Source organism: Callorhinus ursinus, unplaced genomic scaffold (genome assembly GCF_003265705.2).
Source record: "Callorhinus ursinus isolate GAN/ISIS: 27379988/994484 unplaced genomic scaffold, GSC_fseal_2.0 scaffold41, whole genome shotgun sequence".
NCBI classification, from domain to species: domain Eukaryota; kingdom Metazoa; phylum Chordata; class Mammalia; order Carnivora; family Otariidae; genus Callorhinus; species Callorhinus ursinus.
In genome coordinates this window covers 5149117-5171756 of record NW_027397103.1, presented here as the reverse complement: position 1 = coordinate 5171756, position 22640 = coordinate 5149117, and the positions used below count along the sequence as shown (strand labels likewise).

The 22640-nt window shown below is 51.0% G+C and overlaps 1 protein-coding gene across 1 annotated transcript; it reads right to left on the bottom strand.

Moving 5' to 3' along the window:
- Nucleotides 1-252: 252 nt before the first annotated feature.
- On the bottom strand, nucleotides 253-21239 carry HRK (harakiri, BCL2 interacting protein). Its single transcript, XM_025889395.2, has 2 exons — nucleotides 20794-21239; nucleotides 253-5091 (listed from the first exon to the last, which is right to left on the bottom strand). The coding sequence occupies exon 1, from the start codon at nucleotides 21123-21125 to the stop codon at nucleotides 20850-20852; it is 276 nt and encodes a 91-aa protein (XP_025745180.1). The 5' UTR covers nucleotides 21126-21239; the 3' UTR covers nucleotides 253-5091; nucleotides 20794-20849.
- Between the last annotated feature and the right edge of the window lie 1401 nt (nucleotides 21240-22640).

Below are 22640 nucleotides of genomic sequence, written 5' to 3'. Positions count from 1 at the left end.
GCATAAGTGATGGTTCTGTGTACTGATCTTAAACTGTCAGGCAAGTTCCCTCAACCTCTTGGCCAACCCAAGGGTACTATTCAGGCCAGTCCTCCCCTTGGGGAGTTCTCAGAAATAAGACAGAGAAGGGAGTTGAGTGTGTGGCCTTCTGTCCCAGGGAAGGTTGGGGTGCACAGCCAGATCCTCCCATGATCTTTGGGGACCAACCTTTCAAAAGGAAATGAAAACACAAAGGCCTTTGGCTGGAAGCACACAACCAGTTTTTTAATAAAGTCATTACAAATATGTACAAAGCGTCTCCAAGGTATGAAATTCCTCTTACAAAAGAGCAGAACAAACCAGCAAGGTTAGAACCCAGAACGCAATGTTCCCAAGCTTATTGCCTCTCTGGCTGAGCCAGAGGCCTCACTGAGGTTCCAAACACCCCCACAACCATCCCTGCCACATACACACGTAGGCTCCTGGGCACTTATAGTGCAAAAGACTTAAGGGTTCAGGTGGGGGGGGGCAGGTTAAGAGGTAAGAAAAGCTTCCCATGTCCTAGGAAGTAAGTTGAACAGGCCTTGTTTACAAAGTAGATGCTTCTCCCAGGGACCTTATGGAAATTAAGGACACAAACGGCAGGGAACAAATACATAGGATCCCCAACTAAACCATCCAGCCTGTCCTGGAGTGTCCCCAAATGCAACACTCCTTACAGTGGATGTAAGTCAGGCTCCCTTGCTCCCTGCTGGGCCCCAGGCTGTGCTTGCCCTTGAACTAGCAATGCCCTGGAGCAGCTCAGGAGGGAATCCAGTGTGGCAGGGCAGTTAGCTCATGAGTTTGGGGGTGGGTCACACAGACCTGAGTTCAAATCTTGCCTCAGCCACTTCACTCTGTGTGTGTAGCCTTAGGCTAAGTTGCAAAACTTCTGAGTCTCAGCTTCCCCAACTGTAAAATGGGAATAATACCTACTGTATTCCAGAATGGGTATGAGGAATAACGGAGGGGAAACGTGTAAAACACTCAGCACAGGGCTGGTGAGCCCGCTGTAGATGGTGGCTTTCATTACCATGTGAAGCAGCAAGAACCAGTCTTTTCGTGCTGGGAGAGAGTTGAGATCACAGGCTTTTGAATCGCCTTCATGACAGTGTGGTGCTCAGTAAATATAAATACTAGAGAACAATCTGTCATCAAGGCTTGGGGTCACAAGGATGACCTGACAAATCTGTTAAAGACCGTGAACCAGACCAGAAAGGGACAATTAGCATCATCTGGTTCCAAGCAGGGCTGCCCCTCCATGCTCCATATGTAAGTTTCTTCCCAGATGGGATTCTACAACCTGGCACATTGTAGGTGCTCAATAAATAGGTATTGAATGAATAAATTAATATTTTTTAAAAACTTTTGGTTTAAGCTTTAAAATGACACTTTTGACATCAACATCCTCCATCACTATGGGACTAGGCCAGGGTGTCTAGCCTGTCCCCCCTCAGCCGCCAAGCAGCTTCTGACTCTCTGATTGGCTCAGGCTGACTTAAGGAAAGATTCAGAAAAGAAATTGGTATCAACATAGAAGAAAAATACCTGCGTTCTAATCACTGCAGCTTCTGATACCAGGTGGACACTCAAAAAGTCCACAGTGGCAAACCAGTGTCCCCAAAAGATACTTGTGCAGGATCAGAGGTGGACTCCCCCAATTTCCCAACTAGGGGAAGTGATATTTTGTCACTCTCAAAAACATGATAATAGTACGAGATCAGCTACATAAATTGTGAAACCAAAGTCACATTGTTCTGTGACAATATTGTTTAAATCACCATTTTTTTTTCATCAAAATAGAAAAGAATTTCTTAAATGAGACCACTGGAACAAGTGTCGAAAAGAAGTCTCCAGTAGCCCAAAGAAAGAGAGGAAAACAAAATGGGAACTGGGTTCTAGGAGATGCTCATGGCCTAGGACCATGGACAGCAGCCAGAGAGGGAAAGGGGCCTCCCCCACCCCGCCCCAGAAACCTGTTACTCCAGCTACATCTGTGCCAGAAAGATTGTGAAATGGAACCCCAAATTTCAAATGGGGTAAAGAGATCTTACTTGCTTATGGGGGATGGGGAGAGAAGCTTCCAGAAGGGAATGGATCTAATTTGGAATGGGAATGCTCAAATCCCAGGAGGCTCCAATCCCTGTGGCTCCTGGACCCCCACCCTTTGAGAGCAACCAGCACCATCAGGAAGGAGGCCCTTCTGTTTGCTCATCGCCTCATTATGCAGCAAGCTACCTAAACAATGATCTCAGAGGCCTCCCTCTGCTTTGCACGGACATGCACATGTGCGCACGCGCGCGGGCGCACACACACACACACACACACACACACACACACACACTCTGCTGCTATCTGCTGAAACCCGATATGAGGTCTTTTTTAAAATTTATTTCAAAGCCTCCCTCCCTCTCCCTCTCTTCACAGACGCTCTGCAGTGAAGCTAATCAAAATCAATGACTCCTTGGCAGCCGGAGAAAAGCGGGGGAGAGAGGGAGGGATGGTGCCAGCACTTTGCACACTGTGGAAATATTAAAAAAAAAAAAACCACCACACCACCCCACTATCTCATGCAATCCAAGTAATGCAGCCTCAGAGACAGTGGAGACAATATATACATATATATCATGCTTCAATTTCCTAATACAAATGTCCATCAAGAAGTCAAATCTCATATAAAAACAAGCATTAAAAACAACCCCTTGTCAAAAATCGGGGCAGTCGAGAAGTGCACTCAAATTAATGATGTGCAAGAAAAAGCCGGGATTAGATAAATACACGGTTTCTATTAATACAAGAGAATATATACAAGGGACTTGGCTGTAAAGCTCCATCAGGAGGTCAAGGGTGCCCAGTTCTCAGCGGTGTGGCTTCATTGAAATCAAAATTGCCCCAAACGCCAACCCTGGCATTTGGAGTTTGGATCCTCCCGTGGAAATGTCAGAAGCTAGTAGGCAAGTCGGGGCTGAGAAAGGGATTCTCTGACCTTCCTCCTCTTCCCTGTGTCTAGATGGTCAGCCGGGTCCCACTGCAGTGTTGAAGGTGCAGCCTTGAGGCACCAGAGAGCTGTGATCACATACCATTATAGTAATGAAAACCCCCTCCCCAGAAAATGGGCTGAGCTGGAAAGACCCTAGTGTCTGGCTCAGAAGGTGACGATACAGAGGCAGGGACTGTGTTTCGTTATCATTCGAATTAATTTGCTTTCTCTAAGTTTGCGGCTTGGTGGGGATATCACCTGCTGCCCTCTGCAGACCCTGCCGACACACCCATCCCCTGCAAACATAACTGTAGGGAGGGCCCCCGGAATGAAAGGAAGCAAGTTCTCCATCAACAAGCTGTCTGGGGGTGGGGGTGGGGGACTGCCCTCACCTTCAGCAGCTTTGGGTTACATTTGTCTTTAAAGGTCTATTTAGGAAAACATAAGGCATGGATAAAAGAAAGACAGCTCCCAGCTTGCAACAGCACTAAAAGGTCCTGCATTCTAAAGGACCTGGTAATTTTCAACAAAGCCTGTGGGGAATAATTCAGCCCCATGTCAACTTCAACAACGGCTGATCCCTCTGCTAGCTTCTTAGAACGGCAAGGGTGTCTGCTAATCAGCCCAGTGGACCCCCTGTCCATAGGGACTGGGTGGTAACCTGCAGATCCAGCCTTGCAGAATGACAGTCTGACCCAATAGCCTGGCGCCCCACCATCTCAGCTTTGCACACGGCACTGTGAGACCCAGCACAGAGGAATAATACCTGGGGAGGGTTGTTTTTTTTTTTTTTTTTGCATTTTTTAAAAAATAAAAGCAAAAAATAATCATTGCTCCCTGAAGAGTCTTTGCAGCCAAGTCTCAGTCCAGCACACATCTTTTTTTTAGCCCTTCTAGAAACTTCTGAAAATAGTAGCTCATCCTGGGGGGGGGGATCAGACCCTCTGTCAGTCAGTGAGATGCTGGTGCATTTCATTTAAATGACCTGCTCCCTCCCCCAGTGCCTCTTGCTTATAAATCACCCTTGACCAGAATGTAGCCATTTCTTGGCTCTTTAATCCATAAAACCTAAGCCCTGAAATCCCCTTGGGGAGTGAGGGAGGCAGTGCGCTGAACTCCCAGGATACTTTCGCGGGGGGGGGGGGGGGGGGGGGGGGGGAGGACAAGTCAAATATGAGGTCAGCTTTCCACCTCAGTAACCAGCAAGCACTCAATTCCCTCCCCCTTCCCTTCCCCCCTCCCAGACCCCAAGGTTTGCTCCGAAACACCTCTGGATTTTTCATCCCCATAGAGAAAGAGCAGAGACTCTCAAGTGGCACTTTTGCAACTTGTCCCTTTAAAAAGGAATTTGAAACAGCAAAATAGACATCTCTCTTGTCCCCTGGCCTTGCAGTCTGGCAACAGAACGCCATGGCAGCACCGGCAAGAACACAGCACCAGCAAAATTTAAGTGAAGCACCAGAGACACCAGACTGGTAGGAAAAAAAAAAATCCCATTTGTCTTGATGTGACAGTGGGACTGGCTATCTACCTACACAGGTACAGAGAGACTAGGACTTATCAAGACTCTTAGAAATGGAGAAATCCCAGACTGCCCCTACAGAGCTGGCCCCTCTTTCTCCTCGCTTTTTTTTCCCCTTCTATTTTGCCTTTTGCAGTTTCACCGCTTACTCCGCCAGCATCCCTCCCCAGGTGGTTGGTCGACTCTGGGGCTAATTCCCACCAGTCTTTGCAGATTTTCTAGGTACACAGTAGGCATCTCTCTTCCGGTGCCCCAGACACGGAAGTATCAAAGTTCACATGGGAAGGTGCAGAAAAGGGAGGGGACTGTGTCCTCGACAAGACATGCACTGAGTAGTAATATTCATATTTTCTTTTTTTATATATAGAGCTGTATGTAAATAGCATTGGGGCGTCTGTTTCTGCAGCTGGATATGCAAAGGGCTTCCCCAGTCCCTTTCCGCGTTGCTACTGTTGCTCCAGGCTCCTCTCCACTTCCTTCTCGAAGTGCCAACTGTGGCCTTTCAAGCTCTGGGCTCCCCCTCAGGAAAACAGGAACCAGCTTTCTCCAAGGACACAGGGTTTTCACCAACCTGCAGAAATAAAGATTGGTATTTCGGTCAGTAGGCACGTGCAGACAGCTGCTGGGGATGACGTCAGTGCCTTGAGCCTGTGCACAGCCAGCCCCGAATGTCGAACGTGTTCGGGAGGTGGAGGGGGATGGGAGAGAGCTGCTAGATACAGAGCTCCAGTTTGGAGGAAAGGGTCCCCAGAAGCTAGATTTAGTGCCCACCCCCACCCCCACCCCAGCCAAAGCCCTGACCACACAGCAGCCTTCCCTAAACAAACACTGGTACTCACACACCCCCATTTCTGTTTTCAGACGTAAGCATCTTCTGTGATTAAAAAAGAGAATGTAGAACCACCCTGCCTCTTTGCTCCTCCAAATCAGGAACAGGACCTTCATCTATTCATTTCACAGATCCATATTCAAGGCAGGCTTGTAAGACAGTCTCTGCTTTCGTTAATTCATTCATTCGTTCACTGCCGAGCATAACAAGAACCATGCTAGGTGTTACAAATCCAATGACATAGTTCTTGCCCTTTAAGGGGCTCAGAAGCCAACAGAAAGAGATGAGAACTTGGTATCAATGACATTGTCATGTGAAGAGCAGTCTGGATAAACATGAACCATGGGAGCCCATGAGGGAAAGGGGGAATCAGAGCTCTTGAGAGAAAGAGGCAGACTCCTGCGGAGGACTGAGGGATGCTAGGGAATGAGCCAGGATAAGATGAGGCATTCCAGGAAGGGCAGAAAAACCGGCACATACACCCAAGAATCGGAAAACACATATTCAAACAGGGGTGGCTGACTGAGTCGGGTCAGTTGGGCGTCTGCCTTCAGCTCAGGTCATGATCTCGGGGTCCTGGGATTGAGCCCCACATAGGGCTCCCTGCTTAATGGGGAGCCTGCTTCTCCCTCTCCCACTGCCCTTCTTCCCACTAGTGCTCTCTGTCTCTCTCTCAAATAAATAAAATCTTTCAAAAACATTATGTAAAAAAAACATATTCAGGGCGCCTGGGTGGCTCAGTTGGTTGATCTTCTGCCTTCGGCTCAGGTCATGATCCTGGAGTCCTGGGATGAAGCCCCACATGGGGAAATCCTTGCTCAGCGGGGAGTCTGCTTCTCCCTTTGCCCCTCCCCCTGTTCATGCTCTCTGTCTCTCTCAAATAAATAAAATCTTTCAAAAAATTATTTAAAAAACATATATTCAGGGGCGCCTGGGTGGCTCAGTCAGTTAAACATCTGCCTTCAGCCCAGGTCATGGGATCAAGTCCCACGTCAGCTCTCCCTCTCCCCCTCCCCCCACCGCTTGTGCTCTCTCTCACTCTCTCTCAAATAAATAAAATCTTTGAAAAAAAAACCCATATATTCATACAAAAACCTGTGCAGCATTATCCATAATAGCCAAACATCGGAAACGACCCCAATGTCATCGACTGATCAATAAAACGGGTTATTGCCATATAAAAGTATTACTCAGCCAGGAAAAGGAGTCTGACACACTAAAATCGGGATGAGCCCTGAAGTCATTTTGCTAAATAAAAGAAGCCAGACACAAAAGATCACATAGTGTTTGACTCCACGTAGGTGACATGCCCACAAGAGACAAGTCTTGAGAGACAGAAGTGGATCAGTGGTTGTCCACGGCTGGGGGCGCGGAGGAGTTAGGGAGTCACCACTAATGGGCACAGGGCTTCTGTGGGGTAAATGAAAACGCTCTAAAATCAACTGTGGGGATGGCTGGCACAACTCTGGAAATACAGTAAGAAAACATTGAGTTGTGCACTTCGAAAGGATGGGTTTTCTGGCCGGTGAATCATGTCAGAAGGAGGAGGAAGAGGGAGCAGAGGAGGGGGATGGGGGAGTGGCAGAGAGGAAGGAAAGAGGCAGGACAAGGGAAAGAACAGAGCAATGCAATACGCCAACCAGGCCAAGGAGCTGGACGAGGCTCCAGCAAAGCCTGGGCGGTGGGGCCGGCCAGGGATGAGGCTGGAGACTCAGCAGCGGCTGGAAGTTTGCAGAGGACTACCACCACCTGGTGGGTGATGTGCCATGTGAGCCTCACAAATCAAGCGGTGTAGGGCACAAAGTGGGAGAGAGATCGCTTTCTGAGTTGGAAAGAATCTGGGATATGGTGCAGGATGAACTGAGCCAGGAGGTTTTCCTGTTGGGTCCAGTCAACAGAAGGTGCTGATGGGGTACGAGACCAGGGTCCGTATTCCCCCCGCTCGCATCCTGCCAGGCCACAGACTGGCCACAGCGCCTGCTGGGCTCGACTCTCTGGTTGCCCTCCGGGCCCCCCTCCAGGCTCGGGTTCCTCCCTAGTCGCCTTAACCCTTCAGGCCGGGGTGGACTGGCCCTCCTCTGTGGCCAGCCCAGTGGTACTGTGTTATTCCTCCTTGGTTTCCTAAACCCTGTCCACATTCTGTCACCGAACCTTCGCTAAATTCTTTTCTGATTACTCAGCTTGGGGGTCCTCTCTGCCTCTTACTTGCACCCCTGAATCAATACATATGATGCACGAATGAAGTGAGTACTAATCTCATGGACCCCACAGTCTACACTAGCTGACACTCGCCAGGATCCATATCAGTGACCTCAGTCCTTTTGCTCTCCACCTGCTCGGTAGAGGCAAAAGATCTCTGTCAGCACCGAAGCCCCCATTCCCCTTCTGTCCTGTGAGAGCAGAGCAGGGCACGACTTCTGCATAATTGTGTTGCCGCCCTGTGTTTTCACGGGATACTGAATCAGTCCTCCACCAACTCAGCTGATAAACACACTCCATTTCATTTACAAAAATCAGCTTTTGTAACCCCTAAAAAACTCACCTTGTTGGCTCCTAGTCACACTGATGTTCGAAAAGTCAGTGGAACCCTGCAGCACTAGCCTGAGATGATTATGCTGCTGTCAGCATGCACAAAAAAGGAAGGATGGAGAGAGAGAGAAAGAAGCCACATCTACGTGCTACTGAGCATGTTGACTTTGTGCCCAGCATTGTTCTGTGTGCTATTGATAAGGCCCCAGTGCCTGCCCTCAATGTGCCTCCAGCCTCCCTCGGGGAGACATGACGTGCCAGAGGCCAGAACTGCGGAAGACCATTAACCACAGAGGTATGGACAGGCCAGAAGTCAAGATGTGGCCGCGCTCACTAGGAAAGCTTCAGAGAAGAACCAAGATTCGAACTGGGCCTTTAAGAGATGCATTCATATTTTTTTCCGTAACTGGAAGAAGCAAGGATCATTCAAGTGGGGAAAGGGCCAGTGCAAAGCACAAGGGCAGTGACCCATACAGCTCAATCGGGACCGTGATGCATCCCAAACTTATGCGGAGTGAGGCTGCGTAGATACGTCAGTTGATTGTTGGTGATGAAGGGAAGATGATGATGATATCAGGAGAGGTAAGAGAACTCTATTTTAACGGCACGGATCAGCTCCATCCGTGGGAGGAATGGCATGTTCTTGCAAAACTAGGCAGGACCAGCAAAGGATTTTCACTTTTCCTACGTGCAAATCATTAAGCACATAACGAGTCTTTCTAAGGGCTTCCCAGCGCAGCTACATGGACAAGTGCCCTTGCCTGTTTATGTCGTGGTTGCAGGGTGGTGTCCCTAGTGACAGATGGACATCAGAAGCACGCCTCTGTGCGGCCAGTGGAGGCCATGTGACCACAGCCCACAGTCGGAGAGGGTGCTTGCGCATACACTTCTGGGGATCTTAAACGGGACACAGTAGGCTAGCGAGCTTGCCCATAGAAGTAGTCACCTAAATATGCTCAAGTGTGTTCCCTCCAGCTTTAGTTGTAATAGCAGCAGTTTGGAAACATCCCGTATGTCCATCAGTAGGAGACTGGATTAACAAATTAAGCTACCTGTGTATTAGAAAGAGGTAGATCTAAGTGTGCTATGATTCTTTTTTTTTAAAGATTTTATTTATTTAATTGAGAGAGAGAGAGAGAGAGAGAGAGCACATGAGAGGGGGGAGGGTCAGAGGGAGAAGCAGGCTTCCCACCGAGCAGGGACCCCGATGCGGGACTTGATCCCGGGACTCCAGGATCATGACCTGAGCCGAAGACAGTCGCCCAACGAACTGAGCCACCCAGGCGCCCTGATTCTTTTTTTTTAAAGATTTTATTTATTTACCTATCTATTTATTTATTTGAAGAAGAGAGAGAGCGAAAGAGCCAGGGAGGGAGAGAGAATCTGAAGCAGACTCCACGCTGAGCAGAGAGCCTGATGAAGGGTTCGATCCCACAACCCCGAGATCGTGACCTGAGCCAAAACCAAGAGTCGGACGTTTAACCCACTGAGCCACCCAGGCGCCCCTAAGTGTGCTATGATTCTTAACTGAAAAGAGCAAATGGCCAAATAGCATGATCCCAGATCTTTTTTCCTTTAATGAATATGTGTGTGTGTGTCTGTGTGTCTATACACACATACAGATTTTATCTATATATCCATATAAAGAGGTGTACAGATATGCAAAATAGTGTAATGGGTAAGAGCACAGGGGCACCTGGGTGGCTCGTTCGGTTAAGCCTCTGACTCTTGATTTCAGCTCAGGTCGTGATCTCAGGGTCGTGAGATGGAGCCCTGTGTTGGGCTCCGTGCTGAGTGTGGAGCCTGCTTAAGATTCTCCCTCTCCCTCTGCTCACCCCCTGCTTGCTTGTGCTGTCTCTCTCTCAAAAAAAAATTAAAATAAATAAACAAACAAACAAATAAATACAACTACAGTTAACTCTTGCACAACGTAGAGGTTAGAAGCGCTGATGCCGCATGCAACCGAAAATCCCCCCGTATAAATTTTGACTCTCCCAAAACTTAACTATGAATAGCCTACTGTTGATGGGAAGCCTTGCTCATAGCATAAACAGTCAAATTAACACATATTTTGTATGTTATATGTATTATGTACTGTATTCTTACAACAAAGTAAGCTAGAGAAAAGATAATGTAATTAAGAAAATTACACGGAAGAGAAAATATATTGACAGTACTGTACTGTATTTCTTTCTTTTTAAATCTGCATATAGGTGGACCCATGCAGCTCAAACCCATGTTGTTCAAGGGTCAGCTGTATTTTTTAAAAAACAAAATCCACCACCCCCTCTGAGCCACTGTCCTGCCCCTGGGATGTTTTTCCTCAAACTTGGCTCATAAAAAAACTCTCTCAAATGCTGACTCACAACCAAAGCTCACAGCTGAAGAGATTCGTGAAACTTTGCCTTTTAAGAAAAATGTCCCTATTTCCACTTTGCACCCACAGTGTGGCGGGGGCAGGCGGGCAGAGGGGAGAACGTGGAACCTCAGGGTCCTGCCTCCCTGGGCCACCGTGCTATCACCCTGTTGTGGGCGCAAAGGTAGGAAGCTGTGAATGGCAAGCCCCACTGCAGCAGCAGATCAAGCCAGAGGCTCACTCGCTTCTTCCTGTGTCTGAGATGACGACTCTTGGGTCCCCTAAAAGGTCTCAATATTTAATTTTTAAAAAATACCTTTTTTGCTCTTGCTATTTGTGCAAGTGTTCAGTTACAAATTCAAACAGCAGAGAAGGATATAGAAATAAAAGGAAAGCCCCCTTCACTCCAGCTCTAAGCCTCCCATTTACAGACACCGTGTCTCTCGCCCTCTTCCTTATGCCCCCAGAGCCCATCACAATGCCCTGCATAGGGTAGGTGCTCGTTTTAGCCTGCTGGGTGACAGTGGATATGTGAGCAAGTGAATAATGGTGGCAACTTCCCCACTCTCCATCTTTGGTTTCAGGGTGATTTTGACCGTGGAGTTCAGATGGGACCAGCAGTCGGTCCTAGCACCTAAGAATCATGGGGACGAAGGTCTCCATGCAGAATCCTCCCAGAGGGAACACTGCTCTGGTCTGTGTCTTCAATCTCCATTCTTATAGTTCATGCTGCCCACCTAGGAAGGTGGGTGCTAAGAAGGTAAGTAAGGGGATCAAAAAAGCAGAAGGCTGGGGCACCTGGGTGGGTCAGTTCTTTGGGCATCCGACTGCTGGTCTCAGCTCAGGTCATGAGCTCAGGGTCATGGGATTGAGCCCCGTGTCGCCCATGCTCTCGCTCGCTCTCTCTCTCAAATAAATAAATCTTCTTAAAGATTTTTTTTAATTCATTCATTTGAGAGAGAGAGAGCAAGAGCATGAGCAGGGGGGAGGGACAGAGGGAGAGGGAGAAGCAGACTCCCTGCTGAGCAGGGAGCCTAATGTGGGGCGAGATCCCAGGACCCTGAGATCATGACCTGAGTTGAAGGCAGACACTTAACTGACTGAGCCACCCAGAAGCCCCAATAAATAAATCTTTAAAAAAGGAAAGAAAAGAAAAAGATCTGAGGCATGTGAGAGAAGAAAAGGCCATTTGGCAGCTACTAGAAGGGATGGTGGCCCCCTGTACCCAGTACCCAGCTATTAGTGAATAGTTATCAGTGCCTCAGTGAGTGGTCATCAGTGCCTCAGTGAGTGGTTATTGATGATGGAAAGTCTGTGAGGAGAGAACAGAGAACTGAGAGCTTCTGACCACTATGAAATTATAGCAGGTCGACCTTGCATGCACACTAACTGGACTTCCAGAAGGGTAGAGCTGAGGGTTGGGAGAGAGCAAGGCAGCAGAGAACTGACACCAAATCAAATGGGCAGACCCTTTCTAAAGTAGTCTTGGCGGGTGTACTCCATGTTATAACATGCGCTTTCTTTGACCCAATAACTTCACTGCTAGGAACTTCTTTTTTTTTCTTTGCAAAGTTGTCCAAACCAGAATACACTTCGTTCATACTATCAGCAAATGAGAAACAGCATAAATGTCCCTGGAGAGGTGACCAAATAAGTGAATCACGGTTCATCCAACAATGGAACACCATGCAGCCATTAAAAAGGATGATGAAACCTTTCTTTGTTGACATGGGAAGAGATCAGCAATCTATTTTTAGTAGAGAAAAAGCAGATTACAGAACAACATGAACAGATGATCTCACTTATTTAAAATAGTGTATGTGTGTGGGTGTGTGTACGCATAAAGGGATGTCTGACAAAGTGGTCCCCTAAAGCAGGGGTTGCAAATTTAAATGTATGCATGGACCCAGTGAAGTGTGCCCAGAAGAGGTCGGGGTAAGCGGAGAGTCTGTGTCCCATCTAAAGGGCCTTCTGATCCTCATCCAAGCCTTTGCTACCACACGGGGATACAGACTCCATCTCGTCAGATCTTTCCATTTGTTCAAGAAAAACTGGAAATACAAGCTTCTACAAGAAAGTGCCTGATTTTTCAGTGCTGGGGGGAAAAGCCATGGGAGTCGAACAAAACCCAACTGCAGGCCAGGTTCAGCCGGGAGACCCCCAGGTTGGAACCCTTGCCCAGACACTGGGGCACCCTTAGACAGAGTCAGATGGCATTGAATGCCACCTCATCTAAACCCTCAGCAGCTAGCTCTGTGCCTCAGTTTCCCTGTCTGGAAAGTGAGGGAGTTGGATTAGGTGGTCTCTAAAGTCCTGTCGAACTCTGGCTATATTTCTAGAATGGTGACCTTTTGGGTCATAGATCTCTTGAGGATTGGATCACAGCTTTGGTTTCTCTCTCAAGTAGGGAGAAACTTAGGAGTATGAAATCAACCAATTTTATGTGTAATTTTGGGGGTTCCCAAATTCCTTGAGGTCTCCCCCAAATTCATTCATTTATCTATTCACTCACTCACTCACTCGTTCATTCATTCATTCATTCGAGAGTTACTGGATGCCCTCTCTGCACTAGTCACCATGCCCGGGCTGGGATACAGTGATGGGCAAAATGTACAAGACTGGCACCCTCTCGGGACCTGGAGGCCGGTGTTGCCCAGGTTGGGAAGTCCAATTCTAGACATCCTCCCAGACCTGGCACAGGGGCCTAAGCAGGCTGCTGGTGAGCCACAGAGTGGGGGACGCAAAACTCAGCACTGCTCTAAACAAAAGACTTTAAAAAAAAGTCCCCTAGGAGTTCCCACCATATTACGATTACAGGCCCACAGACTGAATTTTATCCCAAGTAGGAATATCACATACCCCGCACTCCCAGTTAATCTCATTTTCAACCATTTTCTGACTCTCAGTAAAGTGCCCCGTACTGCCCAGAAGGTAAAGGGACAATTGGTAGATGGCAGATCTGGACCTGACCCAAAAAGCAGCCTGCTCCAGAGTTCATGTCGCTTTCCACCAAGCTGTCCTGCCTCCGCATAAATCTGGGTGACTACAATAAACAGCTACCGGTGGTTAAATTTTCAGAGTCAAGACTTAGGCCCCATGGTGTGCCACCTAAAACATTTTAAATCTGGGCCGTCTTTGAAAGTGGTACCTCTTCTTAAATCCATCCCATTGCCCGTGACACATTCCCACTCTCTGAAGACCTCCCCCCACCAAAAGCTAAGTTTCCCCATCATCGGTATGTTAGCGTCCTTCAGGATTTATTATATACCATGTGCTAGACTGAAGAATATCAGATGTACATGGTACCTGACTGTGCCATGGTGATAGGCAGAGCCAGGCAGGCAGGGAAGCTTCTCCAAACCCTTAGTAACATTGCTCTGACCTGGAGCTCTTCCTCAACATTGGGATGGGCATGCAAGGAGTCCTCTGCATTCTCAGACACTGCAGCAATAGTTAGAGGTGTGTTCCACAAAGAACATTCCACACAAAATGCCACAGATTTAGCTGAGAATGATAACAGCCAACTCAAGAAGCCAGTGACATGACTGAGACATGGGAATGAATGGCAATGTTTGTCTAGAAAGCCCTTCTGAACCTTTACAAGATTTTATACCCTTTAGACAACCGTTACAATGAAAGAATGTTTATCCTTTGATAGCAAAGTTCCACTTGGAGGCACTTTTCAGAAAATCATCCATGGGGGGCACCTGGGTTAAATGTCTGCCTTCAGCTCAGGTCATGATCCCAGGGTACTGGGATCGAGCCCCGTATCCAGCTCCCTGCTCAGCAGGAAGCCTGCTTCTCCATCTACCCCCCCAGTTGTGCCCCCCAATAAATAAATAAAATATTTTAAAAAAAAACCCAGGAAATTATCCATGATGTGCCCAAAGAGTTATACGCAAGGAAGCTCATCATCGTGATGGAAACAATCTAAATGTCCAACAGTAGTGGATTGGGAAGGTAAATGGAGGAACAGTCAAATAATGAAATAGCGAGTGTGTCGTAGATACGCTCTACGATAGAGTAAGTGTGTCGTAGGAAATATTACAAGGCGTGGAGAAATGTCTTTGCTATAATGGAGAAGTCAGGTTATAGAGAATAAATATCTAGAGCGAGTGATTCCATTTGTTAAAGTCCCCATGGGTGCATTTTTGAAAATGGAAAGAAGCCTATCAAAATGTTAACAGTGAGTAGTAAGATAAAAACAATCGACAGAGATTGTCGTTTATTCAGCACTTTCCAAATGTTTAATAAAGAACCTGTAATATTTTTTGCAACCAAGAAAAAGCTATTTTAAAAAGGGGGGTGTTACATAAAGTTTCCCAAAGCAATTTAATTCCTTCTTGCCCGAGTCTGTGGTCTTCGGAGCAAAGGTCCAATGATGGCAACACTTTGTGGGGACAGCCAATTTTCTCTCCACGGGAGGGTAAAGGAGATTTCTCCTTCCCTGGGCATCCAGCAGGAATAAAAGGATGCATCTCACTGACATGGGTTAAAACAGAGATCCCCCACCCAATAGCCGGGCAGGCTAAGAGACAGGGAGATCAGGCTGAGTCGAATGGTGACATTTCTTACATGATGAAATCCAGCCAGTATCCACAACATTCTGAGGGTACTGAGGGCTGGGCATCTGTGAACTGGTATAGGAATCAGGATCTGGCAGACCCTGGCAGGAGGTGAACTCATTTATTTCCACTGAGAGGCTGGGGTGAGAGTAAGAGCCAGGCTCTCCGGCTCCCAAAGTCTAGGAGCCTCTGAGCCAGGACCTGGGACTTGTTCATCCCTATATTCCTGCCTCCCAGCACCTGGCTTGTAGCCAGTGCTCAACGCATCATGCAAGTGCATGGCAATGGAACAGAGTCCTCTTTACTGTGTCACATCTAATTCTCCCCTTCCCCTTGCAAAGCACCTGCTCATGCACTATCTGCGCTTGTGAATCTCATTACTGAGGAAAGCCTCTCTGAGCTTGGTTTTCTCACCCCCTTCTTCCGATTGAACTTGGAACCAAACTCGGCCTCCCTGCCACGGCCTCATCTAGCCACTCCCTACGTCTCAGACTTCTTCCTTCCCAAGTTCATGTGGCTTTAGCCACACTCCTCGGGTTTCTTCCTCAGACACACCGAGCGAAGTCTCACCTCCCAGGCCACTGGACTTGCTATCGTCTCACCCAGAACACCTTCCTTGCAGGCCTTCTTCACGTGGCCTGCTCCTTCTCGTCATTCAAGTCACCAGCTCCCTGGCTCCTCCTGAAAGCAACCATCCCTAACCACTACAGGTGAGGAGTCCCCTGGTTTCTCTGTTACATTACCTTCCTGTAATACCTTCTGAGTCCTTGGCACTTTCTGAAATTATCTCTGTGTTAGATGGTGTGATCCCAAAATGGCCACGTTACCTCCTTTCCCACGTGCTGTTCTAGAACCTTGCCACTGCCCCGGGGGGCGGTGTCTAATTCCACTCCCCTTGAATATGTGCCGGCTTGTGACTTACTTCTAACCTAACTGACTTTTGAAGCCAGGTCAGAAAAGCAAAATTGCTCTTGGGGCTCTGAGTCACCAGGTTAGAGTCTAACCACCATGAGGCTGCCATGCTGGGGAAAAGCCTAGGCCACAGAGGTGAAATGAAGATCCCCCACTACCTCCTCCCCATGCCCGCCATGAGTCTGGCCCCCACCCAGCCTGGAGCAGAGACAGGTCACCCTTGCTATGCCATATCTGAATCCCTAACCCACAGAACATATAAGCATAATCAGATAAGCTTTGGAGTAACTAGTTCTAGAGCAATAGTAACGAGAACGATCTGTATTAACTTATCATCAGTCTTTTCCCACTAAAATGTCCACAAGGGCAGGGCCTTCTATGTCATGGTCCTTCCTGTGACCACAGTGCCCTTCATCCAGTGGGTACTCAATAATGAATAGCTGAGGGGCGCCTGGGTGGCTCAGTCATTAAGCGTCTGCCTTCGGCTCAGGTCATGATCCCAGGGTCCTGGGATCGAGCCCCACATCGGGCTCCCTGCTCGGCGGGAAGCCAGCTTCTCCCTCTCCCACTCCCCCTGCTTGTGTTCCTGCTCTCACTATCTCTCTCTGTCAAATAAATAAATAAAATTAAAAAAAAAATAATGAATAGCTGAATAAGTGAAAGAAACTGAATTTGGGAATACCTGTCTTGTATAGTTGCTGACTATGTGACAAGCAAGTCACATGCGGCGGGGCATCCCATTGTTCCCATGAAATCCTATCACACATAACACTGGTGATGACCAGAGGGGAAACGGAAGCCCCCACTCCCCCCTCCCATCCCCCCAGTATAGGTCTGAAAAGCCGCCTGTCAAAAGCCAGAGGTTGCCAAATCCACCCAGCCCACATCTGGGGGTGTATTAATTATCCCTGGGTGCAGCTGTTTTTACATTGATAGCTCAGTCACTTGTGCCCTGGCCTCTCACTAGGCAAGTGGGTGACTCCAGACAGGGACCATGTGGTGGGCAGCCTGCCAAGGTCCTGCACATCTGGCCCCTTCCCGGGGGGTACCTCCCCAACAGCTGTCTCCTTCCTTTTGGATTGCTCCCTCCCCCGGTTGAAGCTTTCAGGCTCTGGAAGTAATCCTGGCAGGGGTGCAGTAGGCTGGGTGGGAGGCTGGAGGGATGCGCCTCCAGGTTTAACCACTTAGTCCCCAAAGTACCTGCTAAGAACCAGTTAGCATGTCTGGCTGGCAGGCCAGGCCGGCATTAATTCATTAAAGCAGGTTGCTGCTGGCCCGCTGTCTTCCTCGTTGCTGACCATGTGGCTTCCTGGGCCTGTGGAGTTCTCTTCCTCCCCTTCTTAGCCCCAAGGCAAGATTCTGCCCACCAGTGGCCCCTTTTCCCAGCCAGATTCCCTGGCTGTGTTCTCTCTCCCTCCCTGCCTCTCCCAAGGCACAGTTCTCCCTCCCTCCCCACCCCAGCCAGCCAGTGCTCACCAGAAAGCATCCTGGGTTCCCTCTCTTCCTCTCTCCGGCTCCCTGGCTCCCGCTCTCTGGTTCCCTCTTTCCCCCTCCTGCATCTTTGCTGCGCAGCAATTGCTTAAACCACACCCATCTTCCTCTTGGCCTTCTCAGCCTCCAAGGAGCCTCCCCTAAGGCTCTTGCAGAAAGGGAATCTCTCTAGTGCAGGAATTCACAGCTCATCGCCCCCTCTGCTTGCTGTCCCGTGTCTTCTCCTCCCCTGCACCCCCAAATCATCTGGGGGGGGTCTGTGTGCTCAAAGACAGAAACTCCATTCCCATTTCTGATGTTGCCACCAGTCCTCTGGGACTCAAGTGAACCCTCTCTGCCTCAGTTTCCCCTTTGAAATAATAAGAATGGCATTACCCATTAGGCAACAGCCTCTGATGAGTGAGCTAAGTGCCAGGCACTGCACTGGGCACTTTAAATGGATGCTCTCCTATCAGCCTTCCGACAATCCTAGAAGAGGTACAGCTCCAGTTTAGGCTCAGAAAGGTTATGGTTCTTACCCACAGTCACACTTCCTGCAAGTTACTGGGTTGGAACTTAAATCCAGTCCCATCTGATTCCTAAACCCATGCTCTTTACCACTGTACTACCCTGGCCAGGCTTGCCCTGATTCCACAAGAGGGCATGTAAGGATGGTGGGGAATTGCCCCCTAACAATGGCAGAATGTTGTCTGCTTTGGGAAAGGAAGCTATAAAATGCACAATCATACACATAATAGCTCACATTTATATCTACTTCTTATGCGTCTGGCACTGTTCTAGAACTCTCTGGATGTGAATTCATTTCACCCTCTTGACAACAAGAAGAATTCATTTCACCCTTCATGACAACTTTGTCATGAAGTACTATTATTGTCCCCATTTTAAATATGGGGAAAACTGAGTCTCGTGTGTGTGTGTGTGTGTGTGTGTGTGTGTGTGTGTGTGTGTGTTTATTTAATGATGACTTCTGAGAGAAGCATTGCTGGCTCACAGGGGAGTCTGAAAACAAGTTCACCCTTGACGCCTAAGAGAATTGCCTGCCCTATAGGGCTGACTCAGGCCTCCCCGAAATACTTAAGGTATCCTACAAGCATTCCCACTTCTCCTCTAGGGTAGCAAAAGTGGAGAGGACCACACACGGAACTCAACAAACTGTCTCTCTCCAGTGGATTTTCTTTCATTTCTCCCTAACTTACCGGAGAGGCAGGGAAAAGATGGGATTCCCCCAATTAAGTCAAACGCACACGCAAGGCCAGAGCTGCAGGCACTGGGATAGTTTCTGGGATAGGCACGGAGGCTAGGAGCCCAAGGCCGGCGAACCCCCGGACAGGAGCGCAGGAATCGGGTGGTACACAATTCCACCGGTGTCCCCGTGGGAGCGAGGCGCGGCGCTGCAGAAAAGTCGAGCCGGGCATTCCGGGGTTAGGGCACCCGAGGAAGGAGAACTCTGGAGGGTGTGGCTGCAGGGGACGCCAGGCGGGACTCGGCAGGAGGAAGCAGAACCCAGGGGTGGCCTGGAGTTGAGAAGCAGCCAGGAGCTCTGGGGCAGAAGCAAGTGAGGAGGGGGTCATAAACCCTACGCCGAACCCACACCAGCGAAACTGCTGCGGGACCCCTCCCCTGCCGCGTGGGTTCCCCATCTCCCCGCTCCTCCTCCCGCCCCGCGCGTGGAGGGGCGTCCTCGGTCCTCCTCGCGAGCCTTAGCCGAGGTCTCCCGCCCCCTCCCGGCCGGCAGCCTCCTCCCCGCCGCCCCGGAGCACCCCCCCAGCCCTGACGCACGCCCGGTCTGTGCGCCCCCACTCCGGGGCGGGCGCCCAGCATCCCGCACCGCCCGGTCCTGGGAAGAGAGCGCTCTCCCAGACTTCGCCTGGATCCCAAGACCGCAGGAAGCCGAGTCCTGGCCCTCCTACTGGGTTCCTCTCGCGTGCATCCTGCTTCTAATTCACATTCCCACTGTCTTTTGCAACTTGTTCTCCAAGCAGTTTCTCTTATTCTCCAGCTCCCCCATCTTCCTTTCCTGGTCTCGCCGCCCGCTTTTTCTTTCCCTCTCCTTCCACTTTCTTTCCCCCTTTCCCTAAATTCCAGGTTTTGGGCTTCGCGTCCCTCGCTCGACTCCCCTTTTCTGCCCACCCCTCCCTCCGACCCGTCCAAAATGTTGTTCCTGCCCCTGGGATTCAGCAGCCCCAGCCCGGCCCCTTCCGGCCGAGGACAGCCCTTCTCCCCGGAGGGGGAGTAGCGGATGGGACCTCCGGGAGCCGGGCAGAGAGCGCCCCGAAGCACACACCTCTCTTCGCCAGCGCCCGGGCTGCGCCGGCCCACGCGACATCTGTCGCCCGCGCTCCCGGCTCACACCCTGCGCACCCCCGCAGCTCCCCGGGCGCTGCCACCCCCCACGCTCCGGCTGCCGCCTCTCCCCGTGGGCGCCGCGCCAGCTTCTCAGGGTGTCGGCGCACTGCAGGGCTCGGCCGAGGCCGAGCGCTCGGCATCTGTGGGTCGTGGCATCCCGGGGCCGCTGGCTTTCTCACCTTCGACCTTCACCTTCCAGCCCTAGATCCACCTGTGGTGGGCTCAGGCTGATTTTCTCCCCTTCCCCATTCTCTGCAGCTCTGCTCTGTTCCAGATCTGAGAAGACAATCCCTTAACACGTTTGCTCCCCTAGGCGCACAGCTGGTGCTCAATAATTCTCCAACCCCAAGGGCCTAGTGCACAGAAAATGCTCAGTACCTTTCTCCCACTGGTACCAAACGCTGTGGGCGCTCAATACTCACTCCCCACGCCCACCAGCACGCCGTGCCTGGCATACCGCAAGCTTTCAAACATTCCCTCCCTAAACATTTACGGCCTAGCACCCAGAAGGAGCTCAATAAATGCTCTTTCATGAAGACTTCCCCTTGAGGTTTCCCTAACAGCCTCCGATCCCAGCCCACTTTGGGGGCACCTTCTTCTCCATCTCAGCTCCAACCTGGTGAAGAGGAGGCCAAGCTCCTTAAACGGGACACCTCGTTGCCGAAAGAGCGAAGAAGTTGGCAAAGCGGAGGAAAACTGCGAAGTGCGCGGGGCGGTAGGGGGAAAGACAGCTCCACCGGAAACCTGGAGGCGCTCCGGGAGAACGGGGAACAGAAACGAGGGAAGTGCCACTTAGGGAGAAGAGGGTTCGGAGACTGGCGACTTAGGACGGCAGCCGGCTTGGAAGAGGGCGGGGGACTTGCCTTGAACCCGAGATAGATTAAAATTCTTCGGCGTGGCCGTGTAACTACGTCCTCACTGCAAACACACTTTTTACTTGCACTGCTTGTAAACTGTGTTTACTCGAGGCGCTGGTGGGGATTGAGGAGGCTAAAGTACCCCCCCCCGCCCAAAGCCATCCCACTGGAGAGAGTGGTAAGATGCCCCAAGAAGAGGACAGGAACAGCGGACCTGACACTTGGAAGGAGAGATGGCAACTGGAGGGGAGGAGGCTGGCGAGAGGAGGGAGCAGGGGAAGAAAGAGATGGGAAGGGAAGAAAGCATACTTGTCGGTCGCTCCGGCGCTCCCAGCCTGCCCGGCGTGACCAGTCCCCAGCCACCGCGCCCTGGCGCTCGCGCGCGTACCTGTTGCTCTCTCCGGCTGGGTCTCGGCTCCGGCCCCACCAAGAAGCCCCGCGTTCCTACAAGTTCCGCCTGCCGAGCAGCCAGGCCGCCAGCGCCGCCACCTGCGCGGCCGCGCACAGCCAGGGCCAGTAGGTGGGGAGCGCGCCGGGCGCCGGCGCCCTCCGGCTCCGCGCGCGGCGCCGCCACATGGTGCGCTGGTGCAGCTCGTCGCCGAGCGCCTTGAGCCGAGCGGCCGTGAGCTGTGCGGCGGACGAGCGCAGACCCAGGCGGCCCGCGCTGCAGGCGCACACGGCCGGGGGGCCGCGGCCGCGGTGCAGGGGGCACGGGCACATGACCGCTCGCCTCGCTCCCTCCCCGCGCTCGGGCCGCCCCTCGCCTCCGCTCCCTCCGGCCTCTGCGCCTGCCTCCGCCGCGCTCCAGCCGCCGGGGACCTCCCCTGGACACCAAGTTTCTCCTTGTGTTGTGCGTTTGTTGTGCTGACGGCGCTATTATTAATTAAAGTGTCACATGGTGGAGGGGGGCGGGGAGGGCGCGGGGAGGGGGGTTACATCATCCGGCCCCCGGGGGGGGGGGCTGCAGGCAGAAGAAACCGAGAGGTAACTTTTAACCCTAGCGGCGCCGGCAGCGAGAGGGCGCGCGTTTGGGAGGGGAGGAGCGCGGCGCGCTGGGACGCGACCAGGCCCCCGCCGCCGAGGTCCCGGGCTTGGAGGGTCGCGTGGGACCCCCGCGGAGGCGGAGAGCGCGAGGGAAGGCCTTCTCCTTCTCCTTTTCCTGAATTCAGCTCCGCTTCCGATTTGGCGAGGGAAGCAGGCTTGTTTGCCGTTTTGGATGAAGCTGATAGCGAATTCGGCTGCGTTATTCAAAAAATATTCCGAGGCTATTGTTTTGTTTGGGGGAGGTGGGTTGATTGAAAATCTCCTGAGAGAGCCAGATTCAACCCAACTTGCCCACTTTCAGGTCTGACTCGGCACCTATAGGCTTCGGACCTGAATACATCCGACACACGCCCCCACCCCGCTCGGGCTTCCCCGTCAAACCCTAACGCGCCCCCAAAGCCTCTAGAACGCTTGATCGGGGCGGGGGGGTTAGAGGGGGTCGGTCCCTAGCCCCGGAGAGGCGCAGAGGCGCGCACCCGAAAGACCCTCGCAAGGGGCTTTCTGGAAGGTAACTTATTTTTCTCTGCTTCCTTGTGAATATTGTTTTCCTGCCGGGTTACAGTTTCTAGCGGCGATCCCGATTAATGCGCAGTGGAGACCCTGAGGGACCAACGAGGGGGAGGGGCTCGGGGGACTTTAGACTCCAAAGGCCGCAGTTGTCCCTGCTTAGTGAAGATACAGATGGGTGAGGGGCACTCAAGATTTGGGGGGAGATAACCCTTCTCTGATCTTAAATTTAACGGGATTCAGATAACTTTGGGATTCAGAAAACTGGAGGAGCCAGAGGTGCCTCCAAGCCAGCTGTCCGGGACCTGATGAGGAAACTGTCTCCTTCCGCCGGGCAGAGGGCTGCCAAGGCCCGAGTCCTTTGGTCTCTTGGAAAACATTCTCAAGACTATGAACATCGTTTGGGTTTGCATTTGTCATTAGGAGAGATTTCCCCTTGGCCTCCCCTGGCATGGTCCGGTGTCAGATCCCAGCTCTGCAGTGTGATCTTGGTGGGCCCTGCCCTCACCCAGCCTGTTTTCCTATCCTTTGGAAGGGTCATCACTTACCTTCTGAGTGACCTCTATGCAGGTTACTGGGCTCTGGTCCCTGCCTGGCTGCCTTAAGTAAATCCCCCAACACTTGGGGGGGTGGGGTGGGCGGTGCTATTACTATCCTGTTTTACAGATGAAGAAACTGAGGCAC

What these genes read in the sequence shown, in the direction of transcription:
- HRK (XM_025889395.2), bottom strand. Translation starts at nt 21,125, where the DNA reads ATGTGCCCGTGCCCCCTGCACCGCGGCCGCGGCCCCCCGGCCGTGTGC.